Source organism: Urocitellus parryii, chromosome 10 (genome assembly GCF_045843805.1).
Source record: "Urocitellus parryii isolate mUroPar1 chromosome 10, mUroPar1.hap1, whole genome shotgun sequence".
Lineage (NCBI taxonomy): Eukaryota > Metazoa > Chordata > Mammalia > Rodentia > Sciuridae > Urocitellus > Urocitellus parryii.
In genome coordinates, this window is record NC_135540.1 from 108,665,495 (window position 1) to 108,681,472 (window position 15,978).

General features: G+C 36.4%; 1 protein-coding gene across 2 annotated transcripts in view; it reads right to left on the bottom strand.

Annotated features, from left to right (window-relative positions):
• Gabrb1 (gamma-aminobutyric acid type A receptor subunit beta1) overlaps positions 1-15,687 on the bottom strand; it is a 379,104-nt gene extending 363,417 nt beyond the window's left edge. For both annotated transcript variants that reach the window (XM_026386524.1, XM_026386515.2), the window contains exons 1-3: positions 15,608-15,687; positions 15,343-15,434; positions 14,889-14,956 (exon numbers count right to left, since the gene is read on the bottom strand). In XM_026386524.1, the coding sequence (XP_026242309.1) occupies positions 14,889-14,956; positions 15,343-15,434; positions 15,608-15,687 (240 nt within the window). The remainder of the gene's footprint in view (positions 1-14,888; positions 14,957-15,342; positions 15,435-15,607) is intronic.
• Between the last annotated feature and the right edge of the window lie 291 nt (positions 15,688-15,978).

Consider the following 15,978-nt stretch of genomic DNA (forward strand, 5'->3'; position numbering starts at 1 on the left):
CTTCCTTATGTCCAAGTTAATCTTTGCTTCCTTCTTCAAGCTAGAATTCTTTCAGAGGGGACATCAAATCCAGTCTCTTTTCCTATTTACAAACTTAACAGCATGAACACAAGCTCAGTATGATTTAAATTAGCAAATGGATCAAACATTTTCTAATACTTGAAAGCAATAATCAAGCTATTTCTTAACTTTTATAAAATTAAGTCCTGAAATGCTAATGCATTTCTTCCAAGGATCCATTTTGCCACATATTAACCATGTTTTATAAGCTTTCAAGCCTATGTTTAAATATTATTAGAAATAACAATGGTCTATGATGGGACTTGTTTAGTGACCTGTCACATGTAGACTCTGAAACTAATTTGCCAGAGCAAATTATAATTCTATCACTTACTAATTGTGCAGCTTTGGGCAAGTTTCTTAATTTTTCCATACTTAAGTTTACTTATCTATAACATTAATATTAATGATACATATTCCATCTGGCTGCTTTATGGATTAAGTGTTTTAATATTTGAAAGTAGCTAAAATGGTACCTATTTTGCAGAAATGCTCAGTATGTATCCATTATCAGATTGGTCAAGACTTCAAGATAATTTTACAGACTTGCAGATTCATATGTGATGAATAAATCTCTTTTTCAGTATTCTTGGTAATCTTAACCTGGAAAGACTTCTCAGAACGGATTTCTTTGCATAGAATATCCATCATCCTCCTACATAGACTATTCTTTTCCTAAACATCCCAGTTTCTTTGCCGTGTCATTTCAATTATGACTTCATTCAGGCGTTATCCATTTACAACTTTCCTTATGAGAAAATTTTTGGATGTTCCTTTGCTTGTTATAGTTTGAATGAATTCTATAAGGCTTCATTGGTTGAAATTTCATCTCCTTTGTGAAGTAGTAAAATGGAAGAAATTTGATCTGACTGTTATGTTTAGAGGTGGGCCCTTTGGGGGGTGATTAGGATTAGATGAAGTCATTAGAGTACAACCCCCATCACTGAATCCTGGTGGCTTTATAAGAAAAAGAAAGACCAGAAGAGACACACATAGACATGCATACTCCCTGTCTCTTGACATATGATGTCCTGTGCTGCCTGAGGACTCTTAACAAGAAGGTCATCAACAGATTTAACCCCTTGACCTTGAATTTCCAGAACCATAAGCCCAATAAACTTCTTTTCTTTATAACATACCCAGTCTGTGGCATTTGCAAGGAAAATGCAATAATACATTCCTTGAAGGGATAAAGTAAACCATACAATTTCAGTAAGTCTTTATAGTTTCTACCAAGTTTGTTTGTACAAAGCTCTCAGTAAATAGGAGTGAACTGATCAGATCATAGTTTTTTGCTTGTTTGATTATCTACAAACTTCAATGTAAGAAAAAGAAAAATCCTATTAGGTCATTTCACCTACTCTACCTAGTTTTATTGTTGATATTTATATACAAAGCACTTTTAACAATGCCTGGTACATTGTAAGTGCTCAGAAAATAGGTTCATGATGATGATGATTGCTGAAGACTGAGTCCCCCCCAAAAAAAGTCATATGCTAAAACCTAGTCCTCCATGTGATGGGATTTGGAGGTGGGGCCTTTGGGAAATGACAAGGTCATAGGGACATAGCCCTCATGAATGATATTAGTCCCTTTATAAAGGAGGTCCCATGTAAGAAGACACAGTAAGAAGTTGTTCAGGAAGTGGCCTGGCACTCACCAGACCCAGAATCTGCCAGCACCTTGATCTTGGACTTCCGTCTTCCAGAAATGTGAGATAAATTTCTGTTCATTTACAATCCACCCCGTATATGGTATTCTGTTGTATCATTTTAAATGGAACAATGACAATGATGTGAGGATGATGAAGAATATTATGATTAAAATCTGTTTTATTTTTCCCAAATACCTACTAACTAGCCAAGCACTATGCTCAAAGATTTCTATTCATTATCTCATTTAGTCTTCATTCCACATCTTAAAGAAAAATTAAGGCTTTGGATAGCATAAGTAATCACAAGTCTTGGCATTCTTAGTAAAGTGTCGGCTTACTTGTTAATCTCATGTGATTACTAATAGTGTCCCCTTTCATTCTCAATAGAGTGTGTTTGGACAATAAATTATATGATCCATGTATGGTTAATAAGTGTCAAGATCCTATAAATGTGGGAGGGTAGTAATTAAAAACTAGAATTCAACCTCAGAACCCTAAACCTTTGGTTAAGCCCATGGAATGTCATATATCCTATTTCATCCACATATCAGGAAGTAACATAAAATATAAAAATCAGATATAGGAAGACTGTGTATATATCGAAACTAAGAGGTAACACAACCTAGTTCCTTCTCAGAGTGAGAATCAATAGAAAATTATTAGAAAAAAAGATAGGAGAAATTGTTCCCATTTTTTCTGTCATTTCTCACAGGGATGTTTTACAATTAGTAATTCTGTGAGTTCTGTGTGATGAAAATCCCAATATCAGACCAAATATTATTTTATTTCATTATGCATAATGCAAACTAGTGTTAACCCTGCTGTCCTAGCTTTAAGGAGGAAGAAATTTATTATAAGCCTGGGGGGATAATAGTAAAATTTTATATATATATATATATATATATATATTTTTTTTAAAGTATTTTATAGTTTATTCATCACATACACTGAACATATATATGTATATGATATACTTGTTTTGACACCACTCAGAGCTTCCTGAAACAGGTGGAATTAAAATTATTTCCATTTTATATGAAACTAAGAATCAAACAAATTAAGAAATTCAGGAGATTTATAGTTGAAAGTATGAATTGGGATGCAACATTGTTCTGAAATGTTAAAATGATTTAAAATTACTCAAATGTGGATGGGCTGGGGTTGAAGCCCAGCGGCAAAATGGGTGCTTAGCATGTACAAGGCCCCAATTTCAGTATTCATCACCACACACACACACACACACACACACACACACTCACACATACACACACACATTATTCAAATATGTCTTGAAAGAAACATTCAGGAGAAGGCAGTTCAAGGGAAATACCAAAATTATACATACCAGATAGATAGTGCCTAGACTTGTATAATTGCTCTTGTGTTGGGCACTGGCCACTGATTTTAACTATGAGATTGATCATTTAAACTACACAATAGTATTGTCACCTCGCCTAGTCAGCGCAAATGCTACACTGCCAGAGAATTCAGTTGAATTTGTTGATTTCGCATCTTGAACTACACAATATTGGGTATCACTGTTAGATCAAGCAAAATGCTTTTTGAGTGCAGAGGATCAGTGCCTGCCACACAAATGCTGTGTCAGCACACCTGGCACTTCTTCTAGCAGTTTCTATCAGCTCACAAATTCAGGAAGCTTCTGATTCTGGGGGAAAGTATGAAATAACTCCAGATTCCCCTTTTCTAATCTCTGCCCTCTCAGAGCAAATCAGCCTCTCATTCCACCCATGCATATGCTGGTATAAACACTGGAATTGAAAAACAACATTACTTTTGCCTCTCCCAGGGCTATTTGCATTTCAGCAGGGGGCACAGTTAAAGATATCAAGTTCTAATGACGACATTTCAAGCTGGTGCTTTCCCAGTGAATCTGAAATTACTTTCTGCATGTGCTTCCCACCTACTCTACCAATTGTCTTATATTTTGATTGAAAAATTAAGTGCCACTTGATGAGAGTGAATAGGATAAATATATTGAAAAAGTATAAAGGCAATTGCTTTATTTTGGTTTGGGCTCACATATCTTTGTCCATTTTGCAGAACCATGCTGCAAATCCTTTAAAATGTGGAAAAGCAGGACAGTGACTATGCAAAACCATAATTCATCATGATATATTTGTGGTCAATGACAGTGATTTTGAACACAATAGGACAGATGCCATCCTGCAATATTCCAAAAATCATTCCTTTCTATAATTTCAGAGAACCAGGTTATGAAAGCCCTTTCAAATGTATGTCAATACTGTTTGTGGGGTGTTGCCCAAAACAGTGTTTACATAAGTGTAGGAGATATGCACCAACAACCCACCAAGACTGACTCTGTTTTTCCAGTTCCACTCACCAGTTGTTTTCTCCATTCTCCTCTCCAAATATTTTACCCTGTCCTCATGGTCTCATTCCCAGTTTCAAAGCTTCTAAAGATCATTCTCCCCACATTCAGCCAGAAGTCTGCACTTGACCAGTGATAACATTTGCAGCACATTCTCTTTCTCTCTGCTCAACAGCCTCAATTCAGCAGTTGGTTTGAATTGGGATTTTTGCTCTCAATTATTTCTTTGAGATGCACTAAATTTGGGGGTGGATATAGGGGCTAGGGGATGGGAGGGTGGCAATATCAGTGGTAAGAATTTTTCATCACTACTTAATGTGGTAGTTTACAACAAATGATTGTGGGATGTAAAAGATTAAAAAAAATAACATTTTTTAAAGCATATAGCAACAAGGATACAGTAACAGCAAAAATGAGTAGACAAATAGATGGACAGATGTAGGTATTATCTACATATGTATTAAATGCACATTTTGTGGATTATGTAATTTTTGGCTTCATATTTTCATATCTAATAAACTTCATTATTTTTAAGAAATATGACTCTTCTATTTAACAATCCCTTCAGACTGGCTAAGGAACACCTTTCCATGGGCTATCTTTCATGTTTGAGTTTCCTTCCTTATAAATGCCATTTTGTAGTCACTAATCAAATTATCTTTGACAATTTCTTAAACGCATCTAGAAATATTGATAATCCAGGTGCCAGAAAGATGACATTTGAAAAAAATCAAAAGCAGTGATTATTTTTAAAGCAGATGAATAGTTAAACACACACACACACACACATACACACACACACTTACATATATACAAATATCAACTATATATATAGTGTTGATATTTGTCATGAACTGATTCTGTGTCTGTGAATCTCACTGTGCCATGTGATAAAGCCGTTTCTATGGGAACAGTTTATGATCCACAGTCAACAGAAAAGAAAATTACAGATGAAGTTATAAGGTAGATCTGATGGAGAAACTATTAATTTCTGAGTTAAAATAATATAAAATGCTATTATTACTAACAATCTTTATGGCTAGAAAAATTCTATTATAATCATAAAGAATATTATCATTAAGCATCTACAATCACTAGGAGGTATCTAACAGAATATAAGGAATAAAATTCTAAATTTCCTGGAGCTTACATAGTGGTGGGGGGGATTAAGGTTAATAAGAATCTTATATGGATGATTCTTAATGTTGAGTCTTTTATCTTTAAGGAATCTTGGTTTGTTCATATGCCCCAGATATTCTTTTTTTTTCCTAGCAGAATTTCCCCTTTCTGGCTGCAAAAAGAAAAAAAAAATGTCCATAGAAAAATAGGATCTCCTGTAGATTTTGAAGTAGATCTAGATGCATTTCCGAGGGAGAGGGTTACAGGTGGTAGGAGGGAGAAACAATGGCCACTGACATGAGAAAATGTTCTAGACACAGGTAGGATTGCAAATGAACTGTCTCTATGGAAACCAAAAAGCTGAGCTTCTTCACTAGAGAATTGTGTATCACTTCCCTGAAAATAATAAATCATAAGAAAAAAATGTCCTCATGAGTCACAAAGGGTTAGAGTAGGCAGGAACCATGAGCTTTCAACAAATCTGTTCCCCTGATTTCAGGAAGTATCCCTAATAAACTAATTCAAGTGAGATACACTGCAAGCAACTTTCCTGGTTAATCCCTTCAGCAACAAGAGCAAGGCACACAACATTTAATTATTTTTTGTTGTTGTTGTATCAAAAGGGGCTTCGCTCATACATCCCTATACTCTTTTTCTGTAGAAAAAGTGGGCTAGAATAGCAGATTGCTAACAGCTACCCACAAACTCTCTTCATTTGAATCTATCTATTCCTCTAGCTGTTTCTGTCTTCTTTCTCTCAACTAAATAATATGATCTACAAATAAGCCGTTGCTTACATAGATTTCCTTTTTCTAGGAGACCACCTCGTAGGGGACAGGGATGTTGAATTTTTGTTTAAAGTCATAACAGGCCATTCAAATGTTTCAGTTCTACAAAACACCTGGGAGTGACTTTGTAATTTCCTGGCAGGCAAGCTTCATTTCTCAGGGCATACAGTGGGCCTCACTTGGACTGTCTGTTACACCAGTCTCATTTCATCACCAAATGCACTTTCTACAAGAATTCACACTGCTTTCATGCAATTTCACATGGAAGCACAATGTTCCAGAAGGACTCTGAATCACTTTAGAGATGCAGTGGAGAAGGGAGCAGATGCTGTCTGTGTAAGTGGGTTCCCCACATGCCTATTTTCCCTACCTGTATAGCTTTATAAAAACAACTAAAACAGAATACAAAGGTCATCTCTCTGAAGGAATTTGAGAAGTATGTTCTAAATCTTATGAGAGAGAGTATAGGTCCTCCTAGATTAAGAACTATGTGGCTAAGTATAGAGTTGACTGCATTCCATTCTCTTTGTCTGGTATCCTTTCTCCATGTCACTAACTGGCCCATTTAGACTTACATTTATGTGCCACATGTTTCCTATTTATCTAGGGGATGTGCCTTCTTTGTGAATAGAAGATTCACCAAGGTCCAATTCAGGGTGGCTTCTATCTCCAACATTTTATATCAATGTACCCACAAATATCTTATAATCTTCTCATTCTGTAAATATGTCCACTCAAAGTGAAGGATATGATGCAGTCCCCTTTTCCTGAGTTCCCTCCAAGGGTAGACAGTGCCCAATATGCTATTCACCCAATATGCAAACCCAGAGGGCATCCAGGGCTTACTCCTCTCACCTCTATCATCCAGTCAGTTACTAAAGCCCTATGGTTTGGTTTGACTTTATTTTTCCTACTTTTTATTCCTAAGGCCACTGTATTAATTTAGGCATTGCTCCTCAATTTGATATACCCTCTTAGTGTCTTAGCTAGGAACCCTGTCTCCCCCCCCCCCCCCCCCCCCCGCTTTACCGCTTTAGCCTTCTCTACATCACCCTCCACATAACTACAAGAGTGATCTATTTGAAATGTAAAACACAGTGCCTCTTAAACCTTTTGGCAGGTTTCTCCATTTCGGGATTAGGATCCATGGCATTAGCATACATATTCCAGCATCTTTTCTTCCTCCCTCTCTCTCTACCTCCCTCCCTATGCACTCCCTATGTGTGTGTGTGAAGACAGGAATGGTGTGAATATACTTTGTGTATAACCAGAAATATGAAATTGTGTTCTATATGTGTAATATGAACTGTAATGCATTCTGCTGTCATATATAACAAATTAGAACTTAAAAAAATGAAAATGTAGGGTATGTATAAACTCTTTAAACCAAAAATTCAAAGGAGCACATAAAATACAGTTACTATCTCTAAACTCACTCCTAATCCTTGTTCTGATTCTAAGAGCTAAGGACTGTTGCTTGTTCTTTGTGTATTCTTCCAGAAATGGTCATCACATGTACCAACAAATATAAACATGTCTACTGTGAGGCTTCTTTTTACATAAATAAGAGCATTTAATAACACTGTCATAGACCTTGCACTTCACCCTCAGTCTGATCTCTTGACAATATCCCTTGTGCCTTTAAGTTCTCACAATAGCCAATTACCTGTAATTCCCAGAACACTCAATTCTGTGTTCAGTCATGCCTGCCTATATATACATCCTTTCTTTTGGTTGGAAGGTCTCTCTAATTTGCAGCCTATCCTCAATTGCCAGCTACTATTCTTCTTTAAGATTCATTTCACCATGCCTTAGAATCTACTTCTCAGTGACCCTATAGGATCCTATATATGTGTCTCTATCATAGCACATACTACCTTGTTTAAAATAACTGTTTATTGTACATTCCCCTCTATACTACAAAATCTTTGAAGGCATGGGACTTGTCCTAGTTTTATTTCCATCCCTAGTGCTTAGTTCAGTACCTGATAAAAGATTAAGCATTCAGTAAGTATGTTTTAAAACGAAATACTCCAAGATCAAGATAACTATCGATGTTTCAAACTCTTATAAAGGGAAAAATCTTCACACTCCAAGATTAAATAGTTTAAACAATATTTTAAAATACTATAAATTCCATAAGGACAGAGACCACATGTTTTATTCACTAGAATAGTTGAATGAATGAATGCCCTTGGAAATTTCCCCTTTGATCTTAAATTCCCAATATGATAACAGATTTTATTAGGGCTGTGAAGGACAGGAGAGATGCATTAGTTCACTTATTGGAGAAGGAACAATGTGGACTATGAGGATTCTAAAAAGGAGTAACTGAGCTCACTTCAGATGAAACATGCATCTTTCATTTTTTTGTATGGCCAACTTTTTTGCTAACATGAATTAATTTTAACCCTTTCTTAAGAGCTGCCAAATGCTGAATAATAGATTGCTAAGGACTACTATTAACTTTAACTTCCTTCTCTTTCAATAGATAGAAGTCAAAGGACTTCAGGCTGGGATGTAGTCAGTGTTAAGTGCTTGCCTAGCATACATGAGGACTTGGATTTCATCTCCAGCAGTGCCAAAAGACAAAAAAAGTCAAGGAACTTCAAAAAATATATACATTTTGCTGAAAATAGAAGTACTCTAAAATGTAGAAACTCACTCCTGTTATTATAGAAAAAAAGACTCAGTGCTCTCATAGTTTACATGAACATTAAGTCAACTAAAAGCATATACCAATTCATTTTCTCATTATTCTCAGGTATGATTATGATAGTTGATCCCCCTTACTGAAACATAAACCAATTATAATTATTAAGATTATTTTTTTGAATTTTTTACAATGAAAGATTTCATTCATATTTGAATATTTTTAAAGGTATTCTCAAGTATTTGAGGAATGCCAAGATAAAGGCATCAAAAACTTAGAGAGATAAAGGTATCAAAAGATAAAGGTATCAAAAACTGATACTCAACTGATAGAAACACCCAGGTTTTTCCATTTATTCTCAGTCATCTCATGGTAGGATTTTAGGCAGGTTGGATAAATCCTTTGGGATTTCTAGAACTTGAAAAATAACCGTTTCCTTCTGTTTCACATCAAATAAATGCTAAAAATTTTTGTGAGTTTGGTAGTAGTGGATCAGTGTTTTCAGGGTGAATACAATGGGTAGATACCACCAGTGAGAAATACCTTCAATTTGGTTTTGACATTAATGCTCAATGCAACATAAACCAGGTATCAATCAAATCTCATTTCAAAGATCATTGCTCCAACATTTCTTGTTACTGTCTTTGCAAATGTGTTAAGGAAGAAAAAGTTGGATGATAAAACCATGACCAATCAAACTGATGTTTCAAGAGGCCCTAGATTATACACAATCATATTACTACAGAGTTCCCAGGAGACTGTCATAATTTGTGCTCAGTTAGGAATTCAGTAAAAGTTTGTTGATTGACTCATCTGACAGGAGAATTAGATGGAATAAGCCAAAATCTAACAGAGGAATAACACTGGAAGATTATTGATCTTAAAGACTCTGAAATCTTTAAAGATCCATACTTTTATTGCAGAATATTTGAACTGGAAAAGGGTTTAGCAATCATGTAATCTACTTCATTTTACAGAAGAGAAATTCCGAGGCCTAGAGAAATCAAATTCCTCACTCAAGGTCCCAAAGCTAAACACTGAGAACATTTAATTTTTTACTAACTTTGCAGTTAGGAAGCAGCCCCTGAAGACAGGCTGCCTAGTTTCAAATGTGCCATTCACTAGCTCTGTAACTCCTGAGTAAGTTATTTAACCTTTCTCAACCTAAGTTCCTCCCTCTCTCAGCATCAGTCTTTCAGTCTGTAATAGTTTTAAATCAAGAATTAAATAAGCTATAAAGTAAAACTCTTGATAACCATACTTCACATGTGTGAAATGTTCCATAAATGATACTATTTATTTTCATCATGTTACAGACTTTAATACCCAGTCTGGCCCAGTAACCCTAAAATTACGGGTTTTCAAATGTAAAATCAAACATTTTAAAATCTAGATATGTTTCATTTAATGTGTTTTAAGATGTAAAACATATCTGTTATCCCCACATAGTCAAAGGGAAGAGCTTCCCCTTAGAAGGTATAATATTCTCACCCAGCACCTAACAGAAAGACCTGGTTGATTAATCACATATATCTTTAGTGAAAGACTTGTATCTGTTCTTGCCTTTAAATGGCACTGACCTATCTGCTCTGTTCACAAAGAAAATTCTATTAGAGTCCTAGAGAATTTACTAACAGAAGCAGGAGTATGGTTAAGCTATTTTACAAAGCTATTGCTAGCTCCTCGGTGGGGGGGAAACTTTCAATGTTCTCTATTCTGAAGACATTGGTGTTCTGTAAAGCAAAAGGACAGCGCTATTGGGGTAACTGTGCTTGGCACTATTTTCATAGTCGTCATCTACATTTGGCTGATTTGCAGTAGCAACACAGAGATGAAGACTGTGTATTACTTTAACTCAAACCCTATCATCCATGCTCTTGCCTTTGTTGTTAATCACTAATTATTGAACTAATTTTTCCTTTTGATCATAGACACCTGTTTAACTAACTGGAACTTCAAAGTGAAGTTGAAACCTTGACATAACACCATTCCTAGAAAAATTTAAAAGACAAAAAATTGTTCACTTCTTCATAAGGCTAGATCTTAGAATAACATATCACAACCCTGACACTCAAAATACTGTCCACATTCTAGCAACAGACATCACCCAGAAGAAATGCAGAATATCAGGACCCACACCAGACCACTAGTTCAGAATTTTCATTTTAACAAGATCTCAGAGTGATGCAGGTATACATTAAATATCGAGAAGCACTGAATTAAAGGAAAGGGTGTGGGGTAGCAGAATTCTTATAAGGGGTTACTGTTTTGAGTTACTATGGTGGTAATAAACATGACTGAACCATAGAAACCTATAAATAGTAACTTGGTGGAATTTAAGTGTGTATTTGATAAGTTAATTTTTTCTTTCTTTTGGGCCTTATTTATTAAAATTGGCTCATTTTAGCATTAGTTATCTTGTTGTTGTTGTTATTAATTCTAATACCTGTAAGAGCATTCACTGTTGTATCCACCCATGGTTGAAAAAAAAAAGGAATGAAACAATGAATACATGATGGCTGTCTCTTAGGGTAAATAACTTTGGCTGACTCCTTTGAAAGTCTCCTGGGGGGCAGCACTTGGATGACAGTATCCTTAGATCAAGAACAGAGAGCTGTGGTTGGAACACTACTTAATGATGAGGATCTGACTCTTGAATAAGGAGGAATAACCAGTTATTGGAATTTGAAGTTCAAGATTTCAACTGTTTGTTTGCATGTTGTCTATATCATATATCCCCAAACCACTACTCAAAGAGAAAACTTGCCTAAGGCTATCTGTGTTCTACTTGGCTCATAGTTAGTGGTTCCTTTGAGGTTAATTTCTGCGAGCTCTTGTCTCCTTTTGCCCCTTGTTCATCTCTAGTCTGTTGTACGTGGGGTTGGGGAGAAGCATAGCCAGAAGTTGTTTAAAAAGTTTTGAAGAGTTTAATAAATAATAAATGGAAATCACAGTAGTTTTTAAGATGATAGTTTAAAAAATGACAATGGTATGTAATTGATATCACAAACACTGCAGACCAGGATGTGAGAAAAACTTCTTCCTAATTTAATCAATATTATTATGTGAAAAGAAGTCTTGCTTTCAAGTATATATTTTTTCTACCTTAGAATAATGCTTCAAAGTTTTTGTATATACTGCTCAGAATCAATGATTTTAAGGTAATTATTGTTTTTTTATTTAAGTTAAATTTATTTTAATTGATTCATAGAAACAAAAAAATGTACATATTGATGGAATATCATGCTGTTTTGATTTATGTTGTTGATTTTTGAATGTGGAGATTCTTGGCTACAAAGTCTCTTTTTATTTTCCATACTTTGGGAAAAAACATTTTATATCCTAAAGGACATGAGTCAGAAAGTATTATTGTTATGATGTTAGTGTTTAAAACAAATTGTTAGTCTTTAAAAGACAGAATGCTTTAAACCAATCTGGAGTTATATTTTACTTAGAGTAGCACAGGAAAAGGACAAAAATTAGTAGAACCTAGTTCTCAAACCCATTAATTTAACGCACAATTATGTAATTTCCTCAGTCATGGAATGGGAAATAATAATAATGAATAAAAATGGGCAATGATTGACTAATGTATTTAACTTACTTAAAAACTATTTTATTGTAGTCTTGTTCATTCTTGTTTTCCCTTAATTTGGGGGATAATTTCCTATTAAAGGACTACAAATTTTACTGCGTATCGGCATTCTGAAACATCTTAATTAAAAGCAATGAGTCTTATTTCCCACAAACTTTTAATCCTACTTTCATGGTCTAAAAATCAAAGCATGTTATAGACAATTATCTTCCTTAGTGGCAGAGGTCTAACCATCTAGGTTGTATTTATGTAGAGCACTCGATCCTTAAAAAAATTCCTCTCCATTTCCATTTTTCTTAAAGTTATTTCCATTCTATTTATTTGAATGCTTTGTTATAGATGAAAGGCTAAAATAAACCCTGGATCCTGTTGGTATCTCTCATTAAAAGTAGAAACAAGGAAGAATAAATAAATAAATAAATAAATATTTTATATTTTCTAACTTTCGGTAATTTCTATTTTTCCTATCATGTCTCTTAAAAGCATTATGAAGAAGTGATAGGTATTTTAGTATATTTTCAAGCTTTATCTATTGAATGAATACTTAAAAACCAAGTGCATATATAACAGTATAGTGAATAAACATACTCTATTATTCAGTAATTAAAAGGAAATATCCTGTGCTACTGCAATTATATTCAATCTTTTAGCTTGTTATGAATTTGGTTGAACAACTGATAATACAGAGCTTTTTTGTTATGATGGTTGTTTTGGTTATCAGCAACTTACCAATTCAGTTGAGAATTTTTAAAAATAACAAGAAGGAAGAGTGTTTATAAATATAGTAACAGAATTTATTGGTTTTTTAAATTTTTCAGGTGCTGGGAATGGAATCCAGGACCTTGCACACGCTCAGCAAATGCTGTGGCACTGAACTATTCCCCGAGTCCTGACCAAGAGAATTATATATCTTTAGAAATTCTGAAAGGCATGGTACTCTGTATACTAAGGTAGACAACTGGCAAAGGCAATGCTTGCCTTTTTAGCTTTCTGAATATTTTATTTTATGAATTATCTATGTGGATGCTTACAAGGTGCCAAGATAAGTGACTTAAAAAGAAAATATCATCATCTCTCCAAATGGCATAACTTGTTAAACTCATTGTCTAACTCGTCCAGTTTTATATATGTTTACCCATGATCACATTTCTCTGAGTATATGTAAATAGTGTGTTTTGAGTTGCTTTCTAGTTTTAGCATGTATGTAAACAAAATTAATAAGTAAATCTGTTAAAAATCTTTGCCAAGTCAAAAAACATTCTCTTGTGTGCAATAAATTTCAAAAATTGGGTTTCTTTTTCCAGCAAACAGTGAAAGACATTTGAAAATATCGTTTTAAATAATCAGAAACAATTTAAAATAGTATTTTAAATAAACTATATAAAGCAGAGTCAGTTGCAACTATAAAATACAGAAATATAATAACCACACTTTTATTCTAAACCTATTCAATAGGATATAAACACATTTGTTTCTTCCTGATATAACCAACAAATAAAAAGAAAAATTCTTAAATGTTGGTATATTAACATAAAATGACACAAGGAATGAAATAAAAGATAACCCAATGGCCATTACAGCTACAGAGAAATAAAAATTCTAAAAGGTTTTAGCCTTTAAATTATTCAGGATGTCTAAATTTCTGCTGCCATTTTTTTTTCTCTCCAGTGGAATAAAAATGACATTTTGTTCACATAGATCTAGCTGTTCTTTGGATAGTGTATTCTAGAAAAGCAACAGGCATTTCCTTCTGAACTCACTGTAACTAGAAAAACTGCTACCCAGAGTGGTTGCAAATAGCCAACAAATGAAGCAGCAGCTATGATTTGAAGCATTTTGCAACTGCTTCAGAAAAGAGAAAGAAAAAGAAATGAATAATGTTGACCCCTTTGAAATGGAGCGATTGTACTGTTATCATCGCTCTCCACCTCTCCACAGTCCCTTTAATCATGGAGCTTTTTCTACAATTGCACTTAGGCGTCTAGAGTAAAGCAAAGCAATATAACTCGACCCACTGTGTTTCAAATTTGGAAAATGCAGCAAGATAAATTCATCAACCCCAGCATGGGAACAATACAAGCCCTCCCCTGGAGTAGGCTTGGGCACTCCTTATGTTAGGAAGCACGGACCGTTATTTCAGCCTGTTGCTCCTGCCTCACGGTGTGCTAGAGCCTGAAGGAGGCAGGCAACGCTCTGAAACTACGACTGTGTGCCCGGTGGTGGAGTCTCCAAGCGTCCGGGCCAGCAGTCTAATGGGGCTGTGCGAATGGTGCCTGGCAAGGTGAAGGCTTGCGGACCACCGGTCCGGGGCCCTAGTGCAGGCTGCCTGGTCGCCAGCAGATGGTGCCCTCCACATCTCCACTCGCCGGGAAACCCTGCTAAAGTAAAGCTCAGACTCCGCCCCAGCCAATCTGCCGGCGCAACAGTCACCCGTCCTTCCCAAAATAGTGCCGAGCACGTTTCCTCTGGAACACCGCAGTAGCCAGTGTGTGTCGAAAATACAAACCCTGGGGCAACCGGGTGTGTGTGCTGGAGTGGGGAGCACGCGCGGAGTGGGACCCCCGGGGCCAGGGGCTAGGTGACCGCCAATGAAACGCAGAGGACGCGGGGATCTGTCCATTTCACATCTGCGTAAGCCGGGCAGCCGGGCCCGTCGCGAGGCCACTCACCATGTTCACTTCGGAGACCATATCTATGCTGGCGACATCGATCCGCATGCCTACGTCCACTGGGGGCCCTGCGGGGAGTCGGGACCATATTAAGGGCATATTCTCTGAGTGGCAGTTGGCTGGAGGAGGGGGGGGGATTCACAGCTCTTACTACATTCTGAACAGGCTCCCTCCCTCCCCCCCCAACCTTCTCGTGGGGGACAGCCTGGGAAAACAGGTGTGGACACACGCGTGATGCAGTGACTATGCAGAGGGTGTGTCGGCCGGAGGGAGGTCGGCTCAGAGTGGGGATTCATCTACCTGAGATCCGAAGTCGTGTGTGTGTGTGTGTGTGTGTGTGTGTCCAAAGCATAGTGCATGCTCACGAAAATGACATTTTTTATTTTTGCACTTATCTTTGACAGAAAAGGTGAACTAGGGATGGGTTACAGGTTGAAAAGGAATGAAGCATTACCTCCAAAGTCCGGTCGCAAGCGAATGTCATATCCTTTGAGCAATCTGTCCACTGTCTCTTTCACGTATGACATGTTGCTGGGTTCATTGGCGCTGAAGGGAAGAAGTAGATAGAGACCGTATTCAAAATGAGCACAAACTGAAAGCAGACATAAAAAGATGCAGGCACACCTACCCCCAAATAACAAGATACACAATTCAGCAGGCATGTAAAAAGAAATTATCACAGAGAGAGAGAGAAAAGAGATTCAACAAAGGCAGCTCACCTGTGTGCACAACAGACCATGGCAATCATCACAGGGAAAGAGAGAAGCCCCAAACTCTCTCTATTTTGTACTGTCCACATTACTAACTCTGATTAAAGAATTGTCTTTTCTGCGAAGATTCAAGGAATGCAACTTAGTCGGCGGCTGGGCAGTAATTCCCGAGTGGATCTGCGCATGCGCAAAGGGTGCTCACTACCAAAAGACACCTTGTGCCTTGCAAACAATATTCCTAGTGGAACAGGCAACAGATAACAATCCCTTTAAAGTTCCTGTTTGAGGAGCTCCGCGTTCCTCGGGTAGTCGGAGGCAACCTGCTGTCTCCAAGCAGGGGATTCTATTTGATGTGTATATGTGGTTTTCCTCGTGCATTG